The sequence below is a fragment of the Amia ocellicauda genome, chromosome 19, assembly GCF_036373705.1.
Source record: "Amia ocellicauda isolate fAmiCal2 chromosome 19, fAmiCal2.hap1, whole genome shotgun sequence".
Lineage (NCBI taxonomy): Eukaryota > Metazoa > Chordata > Actinopteri > Amiiformes > Amiidae > Amia > Amia ocellicauda.
In genome coordinates, this window is record NC_089868.1 from 13,729,887 (window position 1) to 13,749,947 (window position 20,061).

General features: G+C 38.7%; 1 protein-coding gene across 2 annotated transcripts; it reads left to right on the plus strand.

The window, feature by feature from the left end:
* The first annotated feature begins 902 nt into the window (after positions 1 to 902).
* brdt (bromodomain, testis-specific) lies at positions 903 to 19,066 on the plus strand. 2 transcript variants are annotated; one of them, XM_066692583.1, is made up of 22 exons: positions 903 to 1,667; positions 2,571 to 2,916; positions 5,896 to 6,177; positions 6,496 to 6,633; positions 7,047 to 7,185; positions 7,340 to 7,470; positions 7,873 to 8,238; positions 8,429 to 8,557; positions 8,700 to 8,885; positions 9,061 to 9,260; positions 9,459 to 9,745; positions 9,927 to 10,043; positions 10,159 to 10,284; positions 12,389 to 12,441; positions 12,685 to 12,865; positions 13,251 to 13,646; positions 13,979 to 14,082; positions 14,372 to 14,492; positions 14,655 to 14,764; positions 16,941 to 17,143; positions 17,378 to 17,552; positions 17,797 to 19,066. In XM_066692583.1, the coding sequence occupies exons 3-22, from the start codon at positions 5,965 to 5,967 to the stop codon at positions 17,863 to 17,865; spliced, it is 3,444 nt and encodes a 1,147-aa protein (XP_066548680.1). In that variant the 5' UTR covers positions 903 to 1,667; positions 2,571 to 2,916; positions 5,896 to 5,964; the 3' UTR covers positions 17,866 to 19,066. The 2 variants fall into 2 exon arrangements, with proteins under 2 accessions (XP_066548680.1, XP_066548679.1); XM_066692582.1 differs by lacking the exon at positions 2,571 to 2,916.
* The last annotated feature ends 995 nt before the right edge of the window (positions 19,067 to 20,061 follow it).

Here is a 20,061-nt window from a genome sequence, read left to right on the forward strand (position 1 = left end):
CAGCAAGGCTTCTTATTTCATCTTCCCATCTTTTATGTAGTCTTCTTCTAGGTGTTTTTATGTCTCTTGGGATCCATTCTACAGCTTCTTGTGTCCTTCTTGGGTCTGTGCTTCTTACAATGTGTCTGGCTCATTGCCAGTTTAGCATTTGCACTCTTTCAGTGATGTCACATACCTTTCTTTGCTCTTTGATCCATTTATTTGTTTCTGTCTCTTCCTGTTATTCCAAGCAGACATATGTCCATGCTTCTCTGTGTTGTTTGCAGTTTTTGAGTTTCGTGGCCAGGTTTGGGAGCCATAGGTGTGCAGTGTTAGTGAAGTATTTGATCATTACATACTATTAGGCAAAGAAGTAGATTTCCTTTCAATACTGTGCTATTTCATCAGAATGTACTACATATTATTTCTACTGTTCTTTTGATTTCTTCCGTAAGATCTCCATTTGTGCTGACTGGTTGTCCAAGGTTGACATAATTGTAAATTCAAGTAAGTTTTGATCTACTTCAATTCAAATTCAAACCTCAGTGATATTGACATGAAGCACACACACACACATAAACTGAACAAATACACACTGAAGAAAGATGGGTATGTGTGATATACACTATATTTAAAACAAAACTGTACTTCATTAGTATACTGCAGTTAAATCTAAATGTGTGTGTGTCTTTATGTGTGCAATACATTAACACAATGTGCATTACATAGACGCAAGGCAGGAAATCAATAGAATATTAATTGTTTAAGTAAACCAACACATCATATCATATCATGTGTATTTTCTACATAAGCAACAGAGGGCCCACTTCTCCACAGCGAGCAGAATGACGTCAGCCCCAAAGAACCAGCAGCGTCTGCCCAATAGCGACATACGAGCGACCTGACATGCGCATCATCATGCCCCCTCCTACCTGGGCGCGCTGTAACAGCCGTACGGTCTGCTATTTCACACCGGACTCAGGAAAAGACCGCAGAGGCCGTGTGCGAGGGGTAGCGCCAGGGCTGACTGTGTGGGGACAATCGCGGTCATGGCGCGGTTATATTTGTGTCGAAGGGCCGCGCCTGGGTATCACATGTGCTGGAAAGGGGAGCTTTATTCGGGAGGCGCGGAAAGTTCTGGAAGGGTCACGTGATCTCGCGAGACTAGTGACGTGATGCGTCCGGACGAGAATATGACGTGAGCGCCGTTGTTGTTGTTGTTGTTGTTGTTGTTTTCGCCCGGGGAGAGCCGCAAGTTTATATTCGCATGTTTCAGACCCGAGGAGGAGGCGGACAGGGAGCCGATGTCGACGACGGAGAAGTTAAACAACGGAGAAAGTGAAGATTTAAAAAAACAAAATACCTATAGGGTTTCCGTGAAAAAGGGGCTCTTTTGGAGAAGAGCGGCGAGTGGCGGAACACGTGGAGGGAGCGGGCCAATGGGAGGCCGCGCACCGAGCCGGAGTGTATAAATACCGGGCGGCTGCGGTGGGAGCCGTCCGCCATAGAAGACGAAAAAGAAAAAAAGACTAAGAATTAAGATTTAATTTCGCATAAAATAGCCTTATCGTCGCCTAACGCACCGACAAGAAACGTCGCTTTTCATCCTCCGTGTTGAACATCTTCGGCACAGACCGTCTGTCTCAGTTCTGCAGTTTATTCAATCTTTGTGCCAGAGAGACGGAAAGGTAAATTATATATATAAAAAGCAGATGAGCTGTTCTGAACGAACTATCGGCACAATGTAATTATTCCCTTTTCCTTTACATTGGTTTCAACCCTATTTTGAGACTGGAGGCTGATCTTAAAAAAAATACAATAAATAAGTTGTGATGAAGTGTAGCTGATTACGCGGGAATCATTTCCTGTCGCCATTTTGTGTTGTTGCTGAGTTTGCCAGGCAACCTTATTTTTTTTTATTTATTTTTTTTTTTTTTTCTTTCCATGGACGGCTTAGTGATAAGGTACCGGTATAATCTGGTGTTTGACATCTAGATTGGTACAGACTGTGTTTCCGTTGGACGTGTATCCCCATGGCCTGCGCAGCAATGTTAATGCTAGTCGTGTTGCATAACGAGCCGGCAGTGGGGAGACGCTGCCGCCGATTGCATCATACAGACGTGAGTCACGGGTCGTGTTGCGCAGATGTCCGCAGCTCTGCGCGGCTCCACCAATGGGATTCTGCAGACCTGCGGCAATCTGCGCCACAAGAACGCGTCCGTGTATTTTACACAACGCATCTACGGTAGTCACTTGTGTTATCCCCTCTGTAGACAATGTAAAGCTTAACAATCTCCAGTGCCTACTCTGCGCATATTGTATCTGCCACGCCACGCATGCTGCTGTTTGCAGTGGTGGGCTTGAGTCGTGTGTGCTGTAGTCTGCTGCATGTCGCCGATCTGCTGCAGGGTTTGTCTTGAGTCGCAGCTGGCCGGGTCGTAGCCACGCACGTCAAGTGTAAAGTTGCTGTTTTTTTATTCATCTATTGTGTACATGCAAATTGTAACAAGACAATAATAGTAAATAAAATGTAAATTTATTCCATTTGTTTTCTTTTTGTTTTGTTTCTTTGACACTTTCTTACTGGACAGCTCTGCACCTCGAAGTAGAAAATGATGCCGCTTCCAAACCTTGACATTTGGCAACTTTGTAACTTCTGAAAGCTTCAATCAAATTTGTAACAAAGCAGTAAACATCCACTGTCTATTCCTCCTGACGTGTTTGTTTGTTAATGTATATATTTCTATATGTTCAATTTAACTGTTGAAAGCGGCCACAAAGGGGGCTTGAGGATCCTGTTTATGTACGTTTGAAAATGCCGTTTTGTTTTGATTGACAACAAAACAGATACAAGTCAATATTTATCTTCAAACTAAATTTGATCCGAAGATTACATTATCCTTTATGAAGAAGAGACCATTCATGACTTAATTTTTGGTAAGTGGGGGTCGTATACTTATACATTAATATTTATGGGTCATTGAGTTGGCATAGGTCATTGCTTTGGTAAGTTTCACTTGCTATAAACATCAGCAACGAGATCTAAGTGAAGATCCTAATCTTCTTTAATTGTCAGAATTGTGTAATATACAAATATTAACTAACCAATTTGCTTTTGTATTGTAACTTCAGGTATGACCTTCGACAGTAACTGGGATTCTGTTATGTCCATGTTTTTTGTTTTTAAATGTAGACTTTTTATTTTTAATATTGAATACGTGAACATTGATTTTATCCAAGTGATTTATTAATAAAATATTGGTTTGCAAAGACTTTATTGTAATTACTGGGTGGTATGGGATTTTATCAATGTTCTTTGAAAAAGTTGTCACATGCTGTGAGTTGTGTGTGTACTTTAGGTGTCCCAAGAGAAATGCTATGGCATTGGTTAGACCATCAGTGTGGTTACATCTAAAAGGTATCATGAATTTTCTGAGTTTAGCCATAATTAAAGTGATCTTAAAAATTAGTCTTCATTTTGGTATTGAAATTCCTAACATTTGTTTTAAAGTTAAGATTTAGAAAGTTTATATTATTAGTAAGACCTTGCAGAGCTGGCAACACATTTGAAACAAATTCTGCATAGTTACTGTCAAAATCTGTGACTTCAGTTAGTTCTTTATCCATAAATGAGTACAGCAAACATGCTGTTAAAAGTAGTTTCAATATGTATAATAGTTAATTACAAATTGAAAGCAGTACCTAGGGAGGTGGGGGGCATTGGAGGATACTTAAAGGGTGATGCGCCAAGAAGAGTGGGGAAAAATGTAGGTTAAAGGTGGGAATGGGAATTAACAGAAGTTTAATATTTTTAACAATGCCTTTGCACCCGACAATACCAGTAATAGGTCTAAATTAAATTTGGAAGACTGATTGGATGGCCTCAGAGTTCAACTTCTTTTGTGCAAAACTGAAATTATGGGACACTTGCTATATATTTATATAGTGTGTGTGTATGTATGTATGTATGTGTATATATATATATATATATATATATATATATATATATATAAATGTATAGAAGGATCTTTACCTCCTTCAAGTTCACTGTCCTGGAAGCAATAAAAGGATCCAGTGGAGTAGTCTGGACCTACTTGTTGTGTCCCAATGCTCATTAAACCTAAAGCTCACTATGATCTGGCCCGTAGGTTCAGACTTCAGTTGCTTTTCATTGATGAATATTCTTAGTCAGACTTTTACTAAAATACAGAATGACTGACCAGGTAAGATTAACATTAAATCTTTTTTTATAATGTCCCCCTTACAAATTTACAAAAAATGTTGAACAACTTCCTGTACATTGTAGATGTTGCTGCATGGTCTATGGAGTAAGAGTGTGTTCAGATTAACTTGGCAGGTGACTTTCTAGGCACAGTTTAATTTTTGCCCTAAAAGTCAAATAACTTTTGTGTTAAACATGTGGGCATCTGTGCAAGTAGGTGTTTTATCTCAATGTAAAGAGTTATTTTTATCTATAAAATGGAATTTAACAAATCCACTTCCTGAATTTGAAGGACTTTTTCGAATTAACCTGTAGGTTTCAGTGTGAGCCTTGTAAAGCTGTTCCTCCAGTTTTTATTTTATTTATGTCTTTACAATGTTATGTTGCCTTTAGGAAAGGTAACGCAATTGTGGAAAGTTAAATGTGTTTTCAGTGGTCTGAAATAAAATTGGTCAGCCTCATGGAACCGTCCAAAAATATACAACAACCCCACAATATTGTCACTTCTTATATAATGGTGAAGTTGCTTATGTTGGGTTGGTGTTATGTAAAGTTTTATTTTGTTGAAGTAGGCTTCTGAATAGTTCACAACCATTGCTTTTGAATTCACTGGTATGAAGATTAATCCTGAAGTGTTTGCATGATTTTCCACCAGTCTACACCAGACAATGGTTTGAAAATGTAACCCCCATGTTGATTTTTCTATAGTGGGACTTGCCTTGTGAAGTGAAGGTCCCCGTTATTTAAATGTCATTACTCCATTAGGGATGAATTAGTCCGGTATTTGTATTTGTCAGCTTTAGGTTTGTGTGCATGTTCCTTCTAGCTGCTTAGCATATTGTGAAGATACTTTAGGCTGTTGGCAGTGAGTTCTTTGCAATTCAAGAAGAGGAATACCCAAATTAGTCAGTTGAACAAGTTTGATTAACCTAAACTCAAAAAAGCTGTACTGTATGAATTGCTTGTCTGCTGTATTTTTAAAGTAGGAACAGGGAGTTGTGAACTGGTTAAAATATCTGATTTAGCCCTAAATGTGGCTTGAATGTTCTTACAGATGGGTTAGTTTGAAGAGGATTCAGGGGATATTTATAGTGTTCATTATGACTGGAGGGCTCAGGCACAACTTCTAAGGCTTGATTTGCCAACATTAGAAAAGTGCTTTTGAAGGTGGAATGTAAAATATGAGTGAATTAACTGAAACTTAAAATAATGGAAGACACTCATTAGATGTATATACAAAATGTACTTCTACATTCCAGCAGTTTAGATTTAACTTCAAGTAAGCATTTACCAATTCACCTTTCTCATTTCAGTGTTTTGACTGTGGAAATTAGGTTGGTCTGTTCTTTCTTGCTGTCCTCTGTTAGCCCCTGTGTGAGATCTTTTATTGAAGGTACCACAAGTTTGAAACTTGAATTTAATGTTATTAAATAGGTGATTATTCATAGCTGAGTAGAAACTGTGAAAGTGTCATCAAATATATTACTTTATAGGCAGGTCCGACTCCTTATGTGCACTTCCCCTATTGTCCTACCCAATATGTTAAACAATTTAAATAAAATATCAATTTAAACAAACCAACCAAAATGTTTTGTTTTTAGGTACCCGTCAACAACTTTTTGTTTTGTTTTTTTACTTTTATTTCTGTTTGCAAAGACTTATGGGTACTCACTGAATATTATTGGGTCTTTCAGATAAGAAGGAAGATCTTTTGAGAAATTGAATATGCTGGGAAGGAAGACTATATTCTAATCTCTCAGAAGATGCTGAAACCTCCCAAGATGTCGAGTGTTAAAGGAACAACAAAGACTTTCATTGGAAACCCTCCACCCCCTCAGTATAAAAACCCCAAAAAGCCTGGACGTCTTACCAATCAGCTCCAGTACTTGCAGAAAGTAGTGGTAAAGGCTTTGTGGACACACAACTTTGCATGGCCTTTTCGACAGCCAGTGGATGCTGTGAGGCTAAACCTTCCAGTAAGGACTTTTTAAATATCTGAATTCTTTTTATGGTGTGTAACTGTAAGAGTGTATGCAATATCCAGACACTGCATATGAAACGTGACTAGTAGAAATTCATCATTACACTTCAGTAAGTACTCTGGAACAAACAGTTTGTTTATTTTGGCCCATGATATTTATAACATGTAACGGAGAACAGAGATGCTGCAGTGTAGAACAAAAGGACTCTGAAAGCACCTGTTGTGAGGTTTTGAAAGGTCTGGATTATATTTTTGTGCGTTTCATGCTGTATTTCTAGCATTTACAATGTTTTTGGTTTCTCTGATTCCACAGGATTATTATACGATCATTCACACACCAATGGATTTGAGCACCATAAAGAAGCGGCTTGAGAATAACTATTACTGGAAAGCAATGGAATGTATAGAAGACTTTAATACAATGTTCACAAACTGCTATGTTTATAACAGGGTATGTGTCACTGATCTTGACTTTTGTATGTTCCAGGATGTTAGTTACCCGTGTAAAGTCTTTCTGCTATATGAGAATTGGTTAAATGTAATCCCTTATTTAATTACTCCTGTAGCAATGGTGTACTTTATATATGAAGGAATATCTGGTTTGTAGATTTTGTGTGTCATGGTCATGTAGTGGAATCGAAGAATGGCTTTCATAGGTAGATTTTTAGCACCAGAGTTTAAAAAAAAAAAACTACAAGTAGGCTAACCCTTTATTCTGTAGAGTTATTGTTTAATGGTTTGGTACTTTCCTGATGTCAATTACATTTTTTCATGGAAGTGTTTGAATTAATTGTAAGGTACATTCCTATGATATGTCAAAGTGATTGGAACTGCCATGTTTGAAAACATGTTTCTTGTTCACAGCCTGGAGATGACATTGTTCTAATGGCACAGGCTTTGGAGAAGCTTTTTCTTCAGAAAGTGGCACAAATGCCACAGGAAGAAGTTGAAATCAGTATGATGATGAACAAGGGAGGAGGAAAAGGAAGGAAGCCTTCAGCAGGTAAGACTACAACCAAATGAGTTTCATATCTGAATGGTGTTTCACTTTTCAGTAAGATGAGATTAAATGAAGAGCACTAATCCCATATAGAACAGTGTAAAATGTTGATTTTACTGTATTATCATAGTGTTCGTGCATTTTCTCTCATGGAAAGGTCTGTCCAAGCTGAAGCCTCAGTCTCCGGTCTCTGAAGTTGTGTTTCAGCAGACTGTGACAGTGATTCCTTCAGAGGCCCTCCGTACAATCCCTTCTGCACCTTTAATGTCTGCACATCTGTCATCAAAAGTAAGTTTAGAATGCATGGGTGTTACTTTTCATAGTTCCTTACCGATTCGATGCATAGTAAATATAGAGTGGGTGGGGGGTTTAAAAAAAGAATGTGCTCAATAAAATCTGAAATTTCAGATATTCGCAGTGGGAGATGTATGACGACTGAGGGGATTTATTAATTAAGAGCTTGCAAAGGAGTGAAGTTCTGTATGTTGTCATTCAGTAATCCCCTGCTTTTGGGTTAAAGCAAATGTCTTCCGTTTGTTTGCCAATAACGTTAATGAAGAGTACTGTGCCACTGTTATTTACAATTAGTAGTTAAATGCTTGTGTTTTGCTGCTGAATTCTTAATGACTGGCAGTTCTTTGCTATGCAAATTGAAATGGTGAACAGAACTTCCGTGTTTCATGGTTTCAGGTCAAAAAGGGCATTAAAAGAAAAGCAGACACTACGACTCCAACGGCATCAGTCATCACAAGTGGCGAGTCGTCACCTACTCCTACAGAACAGAGGCCGTGCAAATTATTTTCAAGACGAGGAAGCGGTCGGCCTATTAAACCACCAAGAAAAGACCTACCAGACTCCCAGCAGCAACATCAAGTCGGCAAGAAAGCCAAACTGTCAGAGCAGCTGAAATACTGCAATGGGATTCTGAAAGAGATGTTTGCAAAAAAACATGCAGGGTATGCTTGGCCATTTTACAAGCCTGTTGATGCAGCCATATTGGGACTTCATGATTATCACGATATTATCAAACATCCAATGGACCTTAGTACCATAAAAGTAAGTGCCATACATTGCAGCTAAAAAGTAGGGTGAAAATTAGCGTTAGATTCTAGGGTTTACTGAACAGTTCAAATCGGGGGGAAAAAAAATAAAAAATGTAATCGTAAAACTTAATGTATTAAACATGGTTGTGATTAAAGCAAAATATTTCAAAGATAAACTGACATTTTTGTTTCATTTCCTGCAGAAAAAGATGGATGAAAGAGTATACAAAGATGTACAGGAATTTGCATCAGATTTTAGGTTAATGTTCTTGAATTGTTACAAATACAACCCCCCAGACCACGAGGTTGTAGCAATGGCAAGAAAAATGCAGGTGTGTCTTTTTTTCTTTTAGTTTCTTGTTTTTCTCTATGAAAATACTCTACCACCTATATATAAGCTTCAATCACGTGTTTTTTTTGTTGTCGTTTCTTTTTGTCATGACTAATTAATAGTTCTTTGGATTCATTCATTAGGATGTCTTTGAGATGCGCTTTGCTAAGATGCCAGATTTTGAAAGTGTACAGCTGGAGACTCCTGTCCCAGAGAAGAGGGACCCCTCGCCCAGCAGTGATAGCAGCAGCGAGAGCTCCTCCGACTCGGACAGCTCCTCGGACACCGAGGAGGAACGGGTTCAGCGGCTGGCACGGCTGCAAGAGCAGGCATGTGGCACCATGTTTCTAATCGCCCATGGCCATCTTGCCTCATACACTGCATTTGAGTCACTTCTGGAAAGGAGTGTTAATTCATTGTGTTTTTTTATTTTTTATTTTATTGTTGGTCTGAAGAATAGTCCAAGATTTTCTATTTGACTAACAGATTTTCTTTTTTGTGCAGCTGAAAGAAGTTCGTGAACAATTGCAGATACTTACCCAGGCTCCCTTGCTGAAGCCAAAGAAGAAGAAAGAAAAATCTAAGAAAGAGAAGAAGAAAAAAGAGAGGGACAAAAAGGAAAAAACAAGGAAGAAAGGTGTCGAGGACAAAAGGAAACCGAAATCCAAAGTGCAGAAAAAGTCCAGTAAGGGAGCTCCAGTGGTGTAAGTTAAGACTTTTTTTGTATTTTTAAGAAATTTTCTATGCATTTTGTGTAAATGGAAATAAAAGAACCCGTTTCGTTGTAATTCGGGTATTTTTTTAAATTTGTTGTGTGCTTGAAATGTAAAGCATTATTTGCACAATGCCCGTTTCCAAAATATTAACCCCTTTTATTTACCGTCCTTTACTTTACTTTGCAGTCAAAGTAAGAAAAGCAATTTGCCGATCCTGCCGTGTGACTCTGATGAAGAACCTGCAGTCCCGATGACATATGATGAGAAAAGACAGCTGAGTCTTGACATAAACAAGCTTCCTGGTGACAAGCTTGGAAAAGTAGTTAATATAATCCAGTCAAGAGAGCCATCACTGAGAGACTCCAATCCGGAGGAGATAGAAATTGACTTTGAAACGTTAAAACCGTCAACGCTAAGAGCCCTCGAGAGATACGTCATGGGATGTCTTAAGAAAAGACCGAGAAAACCCAACCGTAAGTAGTTAATGTAGAAACTTGTGTGTATAAAATCTGTGTGCAGTTATAAACTGACAATTATGGGAATTGTTTTTCAGTATTTTCTCTGATCAACTGATGTCATGCCTGCAGAAAATGTCTTAAGCCAAAGTCATGTTTTAATTTGTATATGGCATTTTTTTTTTTTTCATATGTGCAGAGAAAAAAGCCCCCAAATCCAAGGAGGAGCTGCAGTGTGAGAAAAAGCAGGAGCTTGAGAAGCGCTTACACAATGTCAGTGAGCAGTTGAACTCAGTCAAGAAGACGAAAACTAAGTGTACGTATAGTTTATTAAAAGTCAATTTAAAGAGTCCATTAAAGGTTGTTGCTGGTTGTTTTTATAGCTTGTCTTTCGACTAAGTGTTTGTTTCTCCCCCCCCCCCCCCCCCTAGGTGAAAACACTGATGCCACTCAAGTCCTCGGAGGCCCCTCTCGATTAAGCGATAGCAGCAGCTCCTCAAGCTCTGACACCAGTAGTAGTGATTCTAGCACTTCTGATAGCAGTGACTCTGAATCAGGTTAGATGTCCTCTTCGGCACTTAACTGTAAACCCAAGTGCGTCCGCCTTTTAATACCAGGACTGTTTCCCATTCTCTGCCACTAAGGAGTGACAAACACGTTTACCTGGATGCATCATTCAATCACAATATGTAACCGTTAGACCTGCTGACAAACCAAAATACTTGAAATCATTAAAGTACTTTTTTCCTTTTTTGTTGAGATCTAAACACATTGTCCTGTGCCCTGTTACATTACCCCCCCTCCAAACTGAAGCTTCATCTGTGTCAAACCTAACACTCTCGTTTTGTTTAGTCTTTTTGAGTTGTGGGTGCTATGTTCTGGTTTTTTGTTTTTTGCAGTGTTTAAGTTAAGATTACTGAGTTTTTTTTTTTTTAATGTTTTTTTTTTATTAAACATAATAGGTTGAAAATTGTGCAGAGTTTGAAATGAGAGGCCAGCCAGCCAAACATGCAGGGACTTTCTCCTGATTTAAACAAACCACCAGCAAATAGGATTTATAATACAACCATTTATAGGTATCAGTTCTCAATTTTCAGTTCTTCACAAACTATTATCACAACAGATCTTTTCACTTTATTTCTTATTTTCATCTAGTGCCTAACTGTCTCAAAGGAATGTTAATAACATATATAAATTTAGATTTAGATTCTCCTTTTTGTTTTCCCAGTGAAACAAGTTGTGTGTTCACAAGGGCATAAGCTATTTTTTTTGTTTGTTTGTTATATGGGTTATTTTTGTAACATTTAGCTACCGTGCACTGCACTTTAAAGGTCCGTCTCTTTCAACCCCTGCATATAAGGTTTTGCTGGCTCTCAGTTTTAACTGTAGCACCGACGTTCAATGGTATTCAATAATCTGTAGTTCACTAATGATCTCGTTGATTTTAATTGTAATTAAAAACAAATGTACTCAGTTGTGTACCAGGTATCTGTTAAAGGACTTTTATTTGTAAATGCAATTTTTTTGTAATGTTTTCAAATATTTATTTTGTTTATATAAATATATATATTGTATTTGAGATGTTTTCTCCAGATTTGTAAACTGAATGCAGGGATTGAAGGAGTAGGACCAAATTCTACTGTAGGTTACAGTAATTGTCCTGCAACACAACTGCATTCTGTAGCAATAGCACAATAAGTGTTTTGTTTCTTTTTTTTTTTTTTACCGTAACTGGTAGTACGTTTACTCCTTGACCTTGGTGTTTAACACCCAGACAATCAAATAAACAACTTTTATAGAATATTATTGTTGTGGTACATTTTAAAATTAGGGGTTCCCTTTTTAGGACGAATTTTTATTTGTATTTGTTTTTATATCATCTTCAAGCATTTGTGAACTTTTAATATTAATTTCCACAATTCAGACCCCATATCTTTTAACGACTTTCACATTCATTAGTGCCCAACCCCTTTCATGATGTATGATTTCCAATGCCAAAATATATTAACTGTGCAGAGTCTGTGGGGAAACGTAATGCATCAAATCCGATACAGCACAACCCACAGAACAAAGGTTACACAATCAATTTAACATTGTTTATACAAAGGTAAGTTATATTTGTCTTTTGCTGGAGTCCTGCCTTTTGATAATAAGTATGCTGAATTCAATGTAAAAAAATATGTAAACAATAAAAACGCACTACCCACCATTGTTAACTGGAGAGCTTTACTTTAAACCTGCCTTTAATATTGAAAATCTAAGATTAATTCTTATTTTTATTTTTTTAATTTCCTGTCTGGGTTTGGTATTTAGTCCTTTGCTTTTAATTGAAGCTCCACCATAATCTATACAGTGATCAAAACTAAGTCAGCCACTCAATTCCACTTTATTTTTATAGCATTAATTTTTAAGCTTCTCAAAAGTATAACTTGTGGATAGCACTGCTTGGTTTTTAATGTGTTTCATCAAAATTAACAGAAGCCCGTACGCTATCTGTATAATTCAATGGATATTAACGTACAACCTTGGGGTTACGGAGTAGTTCTGTTGTAGGTAGTGAACTTACCCTTTTCCATTCAAAGTGGTTCAGTCCACACAGTGCAGTATTTGCATCGTAAATTGCTTGACTACAACTTAACTGTCGCACCCTTTTTCTTGCAGGACAGAAAACGAAAAGGAAGCAAATGAGAACAGATGTCAAAATCGTAACCAAGGTAAATAAGAAATGATGGCAGCTTGTAAGTTCAGCTTCTACTTCCTGTAAAAAGATTGTACCACACACCACTTGGTGATAGATAATATGTATGAAGAGAACCCTTGTGACTCATTTGAGGTATGCTTTTTATTCTACTTGAAATATGTATTTTAGTATGTAAATTTAGCAGTGCAGGTATTGCATAATAGGTTATGTAATGGAAATGCTTAATTCTACCATACATTCCTGTGTTTCCAAACAGGAAGGAAAGCAGGCCTCGGCTGCTGTGCGAAATTCTGCTCCCGCAGGTCCAATTGAACCTGCAATTGAGACGAGCTTCCAGCCTGCCATTACGGAGCCTCCATTGCCACAGCTGAACCTGTTTAAGCCTTTGCTGCAAGACCGACTGCATCTACCTAAACAAATCATGGTCTCGCCCCCAGGTAAAAGAGCTGCTCTCACAGTTTTACATAGAGTAGGCAGTTTAGAGTGTACTTCAGGAAAAGCAGAGTCATTGTACGTGAAGTGCTGGAGAGAACGTTAAAGAGTTTTTTACTCAAATTAGCCAGGCATGTTGTTAACTGGCAGTTGCTGCATTGGGTGTTGCAGCAATGAGAGGTTTTTCTTGGTCAGTTGAAGTCCTGTCCTTTCGGAGTGGTCAGTGTAGGCTTGGACAGGATGGACCCATTGGTTTTGTTTCTTTTAACCACTTGCCTGTGTAATAAAAACCTAATGTCTCATTAATTTAGGCACATTTTCCAGACTATTGTATGCACTACCTGCAGGCGTTTGACACTCTCTTTACGGATTTGAATTGTTTTCCTTCAGCCTTACACACCCGTCTGCCACCACAGCCATCGAGGCCTAGTGCCAAAGCAGCACCTCTACCTCCTAAACACAGGCCTTCTGCCCAGCAGCCTGACTCAGTCCAGCAACCACAGGCACTTGAAGAGACATTCGGTCAAACCCCGAGCCCCCACTCTCTCTGTCCCGAACACACATTGCCCTCAGAGCCCCCAGATGAGGCCGCTGAGCGACACTCAGATCTCAGTCTGCTCCACTCGGCCGAATTGAACCCCCCGTCACATTCACCTCCACGTGAGCCTGTTCAAATGCGGCACCTCCAGTCTATGCCACAAACACCGGAAGTCCAAGCTGGGCAACCGTTGCTCAGCCGACTACATCTTCTATCCGAGAATCCTCCCACTAGGGTACAAACCGAAGGTAAGACGGTGCCTTTGTTTGCGTCACCAGCATCCTACACATTTGAAGCCTTTTGTGCTGCCTTCAGTCGGGTGCTCTGCTTTTCATCCCCGCTCGAGTTTTTCCATTTGCTGCTTTTCTTAAGGCTATGCTTCAGATGGTCATTGTTTTTTCTTTCTCTTGTTTGAGACCATCGTGCTTCATACCTTCAGCTGCCTGCATGCTTGCGTTGCATGCTTCCACCTTTTTGTGCAAGAAGCCCATCCTGTTGCTACGTCAGAAGCTTCTGGTTTTTAGTTTTTTTTTATTTTTCTTTATGAAAAAAAACATGTGTATCCGTGTTCCTCTTGCAGGCATGTCTACACTCTTGTCTCCTTTGAATTCCCCGTCTGTGTTCTCTCGCAGTGTGTCGTCTTCAAATCCTGCACACAAACACGCAGCCAACGTCACAATGGAGGTCAGTGAGATGGCCTATCTTCAAAGATCAGTTTTGCCATGCGTAAAATGAATGCGTACAATAAGGTTTGCAACATGCACTTGCTATACCAGATGAAATTGATCTTTCTCTGGGTAGTTTGGGATTGGGAAGATGGATCTTTTCTTTCTGCAGAACCAGGAAATACAATCAATCGTTAAACCCAATTTATAGTAAATGTTAATAAAATAAGGGTGAGCTGTTTCAAAAATTGTTCAAGTTATTGCCTATTGATTTTTCATATTCATTAACTGGATTATGTATTTTTCAGTGCCCAGTATTGTCCCCTCTTCAGGACAGCCCATTGTCTCCTGTAATGGATGAACTGAGTTATTCTGCATTGGACTCGGCTACAGCAGAAAATGAATCCAAGACCCCCCCAAAATTATCTAGTGAGTCATAGTAAATAATTTAATCCCTCTACTGAATTATGAGAGGCTCATTCCCATGTGTACACTGTTTCCAATCTAGCCAGGATTTCTCATCATATTCACACTTGAATGCCCGGTACTCTGATTTGGTCTTTCATTTGACATTCGTGGTTTGTTTTTCAGATGTGAGTGGAGCAGCGCAGGAAAACAGTCCTACCAGTCAGTCAGACGCTCAGACCTACACAGCTGATGTAGCTGTTCAAGATCTGAAACCTTTGTTTGGTCCAAAGAAAGTACGTCTTAGTGCAGTCTTCTCTCCCTCTCTCGCCTCTCTCCCTCAGTGTAAGCTTTATTGGCATTACATTTGTATACACGTATTGCCAAAGCATGTGATATAATTGATACATATAAACCGGAAAATATAGATTTATAGAAAATGAAGTAAAACAAAAATAGAATACAAAATACATTAAAATGATTAAATGAATAAATCAAAAGAAAATAATTGAAAATGGTATTATTTAGGTACATTTCAATACATTACTTTTATGTATTGAAAATCATAGTAAATCATATTTATGTTAAAAAAAAAAAAAACATTGGTAAAATGTTCCTCATTCCCAGTATAGTCCACCACTGCCCCCCCTCTGATGCGCTGATCCTATATCAGGCTGTGTGGCTGCCCCCCTCCCTGAAGCAGTGGGCCTGTGTGATTGCAGGCTGTCCACCCACTGTCCACACTGTCCCTACATTGTCCCTATGGCTGTGGCAGGCAGTGTTCTCCTCCTCTCCCAGAAGGATGGGGACCTTTTCAGTATCTGGGAGGAGTGTGCATTTTGAGTAGCAGGCAATCCGATCCCAAGCAATTTTCTAGTCCTGGAATACCGGGATTGAAAACGTGAAATACCCGGGATCACGGGACTGTGGCTAATGAAAAATGTGACGGTGCAGTAATTCTTGTAGTCCGTGCTGTAAGCTATTTATAAAAGAAAATGTGCAAGAATTAATACAGAGGCTCGTCATCTGTTCAAAATGTGAATCTGAAGTACAAGCACCCGCAGATTCAGCCCAAGCTCAGACGATCAGCAGAGGGAAGGCACTGCTGAGGTCTCGCGGACTCCGGCTTGAGCGGCGCAGCAGCAGCAGCATGTGATCATCTGCGTCAACACAGAATTGTTCCTCTTTGAAAGCGCAGGGGACGCGGCTGAACCTGCAATTAACATTAACTTTCTGATAGCAACTCTCCCAAACCAGTGTGGAGTCCGAAATCGCATTTTAGCCGCATGTCTTCCGTACACAATATACGCAATGGTCTGAAAGAGACTTTAGCTTTCTTTGTTCTTTTTTTCTTAATTGCTGTATTAAGAAACATCATAAACACAAAATCTAAAAACCATAGTCCTATCGTGTACTGCTCAGTGTATGTTTTAGTGTATAAAACTTACATTATAGTTTGTCTAATAATGCGTACATCTCATCTTTGTTGTTTTCATTGATTCTATTGGTTGCATTATAATTACTACTAGATTTGAAAATAACCCGGCCACAATGTTGAAACAACGTAATCTATAGGTATGTTATAGGTATGGGAGGCTCTTTTTAAAAACAATCCCAGGATCGAAAAAGCACGCGGTATTGGATTCCCTACTTGTCAATGTTTGCTTTTCTTTTGAGTTCTTGATTTTCAGGTATTCTGCAAATTTAATATTCATATTTAGGGCCCAATAACATTTATGTTTATCTATTAATTTTAATTTGTTTTCCCAAATTTTGCTGTATTTCTCCTTTTAGGTTAATGTCGATCATTTTGGTTTTTGTGGAGATTTGGCCCTGGGGCTCTCCGGTGTCCATGCAGCTCTCTCTCTCTCTCTTTCTCACGCCAGTTATGTGAATTAATGAGACCGTCTCTATTGAACACAATTTGATACTTCCTTTCTGTTGGCTTTTTGTTCTCCTCATGTGGTGTTAGTGTTTGTTATGATTGAATGGCCTTCTTATGTAAAAACCTGTCTTTTCATTTCATTTATGACTTTGTTTCCCTGCGTGATATTTGGGGTCTGTCATCTTAATATAAATCACTCCGGAGAGACTGGATTTAGCTGCAGGGCTGATCGCAATGGCAGTGTTGTCAAGAGCGTTTTCATGGTTTCTGCACTAGGCACTATTTCCTATATGGTGTATAAAGTACTTCTAATAGCATAGTTTATTTATAATAAATAAAACACATTGGCATTTGCTGATGGGGCCCTTCGCTGCGGCCTCATTGTTTTTTATGCTGATGGCAGACTCCTAAAATACCAATTCAGTGTTTGTGATTGTGCTGAACTGTTGGGATTTTCATGCAAGATTGATTTTCACTTTGAAATTCTTAACCAGGTTTAGTTGACCAAATTTATGTAATATCTGTATCATATCTGATTCTAATGATTTCTTTAAAATAAAATAATCTTAGTTAATCTTTTGTTATAGGACATTGTTCTGAAGAATGCTGATTCCTGGGCCAGTTTGGGAAAGATGACGACATTCACTCCATCCATGATCAGATCTTCAAATGAGAGCTTCCAGCAGTTTAGGAAAGCTGCGATGGAGAAGGAGGAGCGCGAGAGGGCCTTGAGGAAGCTGCAGATGGGACAGGCAGGAAGGGAGAAGACAACGGTGGCTGAGAAACCCAGGTATAGCCAGCTTGCAGTGGATACTTCAACAATATCATGCATAGTTAGTTTAAAATGGGAGTCTCTTATTTCAGTTACAGTTTAACTACAATGTGTGCTTTAACAATACCGAAGGCTAAATGGTCAAAACTATATGAACTGTATAGATATATTCATCACTGCAGAGCTGGGTGTATGCTTCTAGAAGTAAATTGAATACCATAATGCTGAAAAGGACTGATGCAATACTTTCAGAGAGCAGGACAGTGAACCATCTGTAGATATTGTACCGCCTGCTTTGGAAGTGGAACCTCCTAAAGCAGAGGAAACGCCAACAACTACAGAGGCCAAACTACAACAACAGGCCTCCGTGGACCGAGAGCGAGAGATGGCCCGTAAACGAGAGCAGGAGCGCAGGAGGAGGGAGGCTGTAAGTTGTGTTGGATGTCTGTGCAATAGAAAGTGTCTGGTTTATTAGGAATCTCATTGTTTCTCCATGTTTGAAATCTGTTGGAAAGATTGGATCTTAATTTTGTATTTAGTTTTCATTGTGTTCCTGTGTGATATGGGATCAGTATTAACAGTACTTTGTTTGATTTATTTTGAGGTTTTGAGCAATAGTATGAATATCTGAAATCGCTTGTGCAACCAAAAATCTAATGTTTCTTTTCCAGATGTCGGGCATCATTGACATGACTCTGCAGAGTGACATCATGGCAACATTTGAAAATAATCTTTATTAATACGAAGCTGGTGGACGGGGGGGAATAACTGGCTGGCATCTTGCATTGTGGGATGCTACTTAGAGCTGTTTATGGCAACAGAAAACGACTTTTTCCAGGCACTGGATGTCTGAGTAATGGATGCTTGTTGAAGGAAACTGGTCATTATTGTCCAAGAAAATGTGCATGACATTGCTTACTATTGTATTATAAAGTTATTGTAATATAATGTACAGTGTAATATACTGTGAACCTGTACACACCGACCACATTGAGGCTGGCTCTTGCCTTCTCCTGTACAGGGCATAGTTTAGTGAAGTTATAAAACACTTGCACTCGAGGTACTGTATGTGTGTTTGTATGCAGATGTTGTAGGAGGGTCTGTAAATTAAGAGAGAAGTGTTGTACGTTTGAAACTGACTTTCAGTCCATGTTTTATAATCAGTTCTAGGTATTTTGTTCAGTTAACTAAAAATGGAGGCTGTCACCCATTTACATTCCACTTTTTCTTGCTGTATACCTTCCCAGTTTACAATATTGTTAATGTGTACTTGATTTTCTCCCACCTTAATCTTCCTCCCTGGCGTTTGCTTCTATACTGCTAATTTAGTATTCAAATACAGATGACTATGCTTTGCTGTTCTGACTAAACTTGAATGCCTGTTAATGAAACAGTTTGATTTAATGAGGACTGTCCTCTGCAATATTGTTTACTGTAATACCAGACTCTATATTGAAGTATTACTTGTTTATTTGTAATAAAATAATCCTTAGCAAATTGTTATCTGGAAGTAGCAGTTAATTTGTTTTTGCCAAATGTTGATATTCACAGTTGGGAGTGTATTTTTCAAGGGTACTGTATGCTTCCCCTGTTGGTTTCCCGAAGACTGCAATGCCACAAATTTGATGTGCTTATTTATGAAAATTTAGGTAATCTGTGCCTAAATTCAGACTGGTGTGAGGAAAAGGAAATGATTATACTTTGAATGTGTCTGTTGTTCTCGGCTGCAATTTAAATGTCACAATGGAAACTTTGAAGTTGTGAAGTTTGAGATTGTTTTTGTTTTTTACGTCTGCTGTCCTGCATACAGTAGCACTTTCTCTTCTGTATACATTTAAGATGTGAGAGAGCATGACTTGACTATATAGAGAGATAATATATAATTTTGAAGATAAAAATCACACTATATGGAAAACTATCATTAAAATATTTTCAGTAAAATGGTGTATTTGTTGTTGTTTCTACCCGGTTCCCACCTGTTACACAAGTAATTTGCTGGGCTTACAAAGGCTTATTCGTGCATAATGTTTTTAGATTCTGTGAGGCATGGGGCTGCCACAGATATTAAGGTCATTTCTCTGCGCCTGCTATGTGTATGCATTACATTTCAGTTTTTTTTTTATACATGGGCTAATGTACTTTCACTAATATGAACCCATATAATTTATGGCTATGATCTGAAATGGACTGGATGGTGGAGGCCTAATGAGAGTTTAGTTGCCCTTCCTGCTTGTGTATTACCTGCACTACAAATGTTATATCAGTAGAAAATAATCCCTCATGAGATATCTAAACTTTTTGAAGGCCTACACAAAGATAATAAAAAAATGTGGACTCAACCCTCAAAAGAATTTAGAAGGTGTTTTATGAAGGAATTATATTTGCCATTTGTCTGTCCCTTTTTATTCATGGCAGTGTTACTGTACATTTCCAGGAAAAGGGGATGCATGTTCATTTTTTTTTTTAATTTGCTGTGTGTGGTGTGTGTGTATAGATGTATAAATTTCCAAAACAACTTAGGCATTTTATTCCATTGCAGATGCACAATATTCCACATTCCTGTACTGTTGGCAGATGCAACTGCATGAAACCTCAAGCTGTAGGCTTTGGCGTGTTTGATGTGCTGGCCTTGTTTGTGATGGGAATGCCAAGTGGCCTATTGTGATTCCAAGGCTTTTTGCATGTTATCAGTATTGTGTGCTGCCAGTACAGACTGCATGTAAGTAGTAGCCCCTCCTCCCGATCTCACACACATGCCATACATACAGCAAAAATTATTTTTTTCTGAGCTGTACAGTGGCTCGACTGTGGGAAGGTGGGTGACAATGAGTTTCAACACCTAGGGCACCCTTAAACACTATTTTTAGTCCACGTTTGAAAACCGAACAAGTCCTATACAGTGATGTTTGAACCACAGGGATTTGTTTTTTCTTTCA

Excerpts from the sequence above, each read along its gene's own strand:
- brdt (XM_066692583.1), top strand. The coding sequence starts at position 5,965 with ATGCTGAAACCTCCCAAGATGTCGAGTGTTAAAGGAACAACAAAGACT. Across the intron at positions 14,083-14,371 it reads CAGCCAACGTCACAATGGAG|TGCCCAGTATTGTCCCCTCT; the intron begins GTCAGTGAGATG and ends TGTATTTTTCAG. Across the intron at positions 17,144-17,377 it reads ACGGTGGCTGAGAAACCCAG|AGAGCAGGACAGTGAACCAT; the intron begins GTATAGCCAGCT and ends CAATACTTTCAG.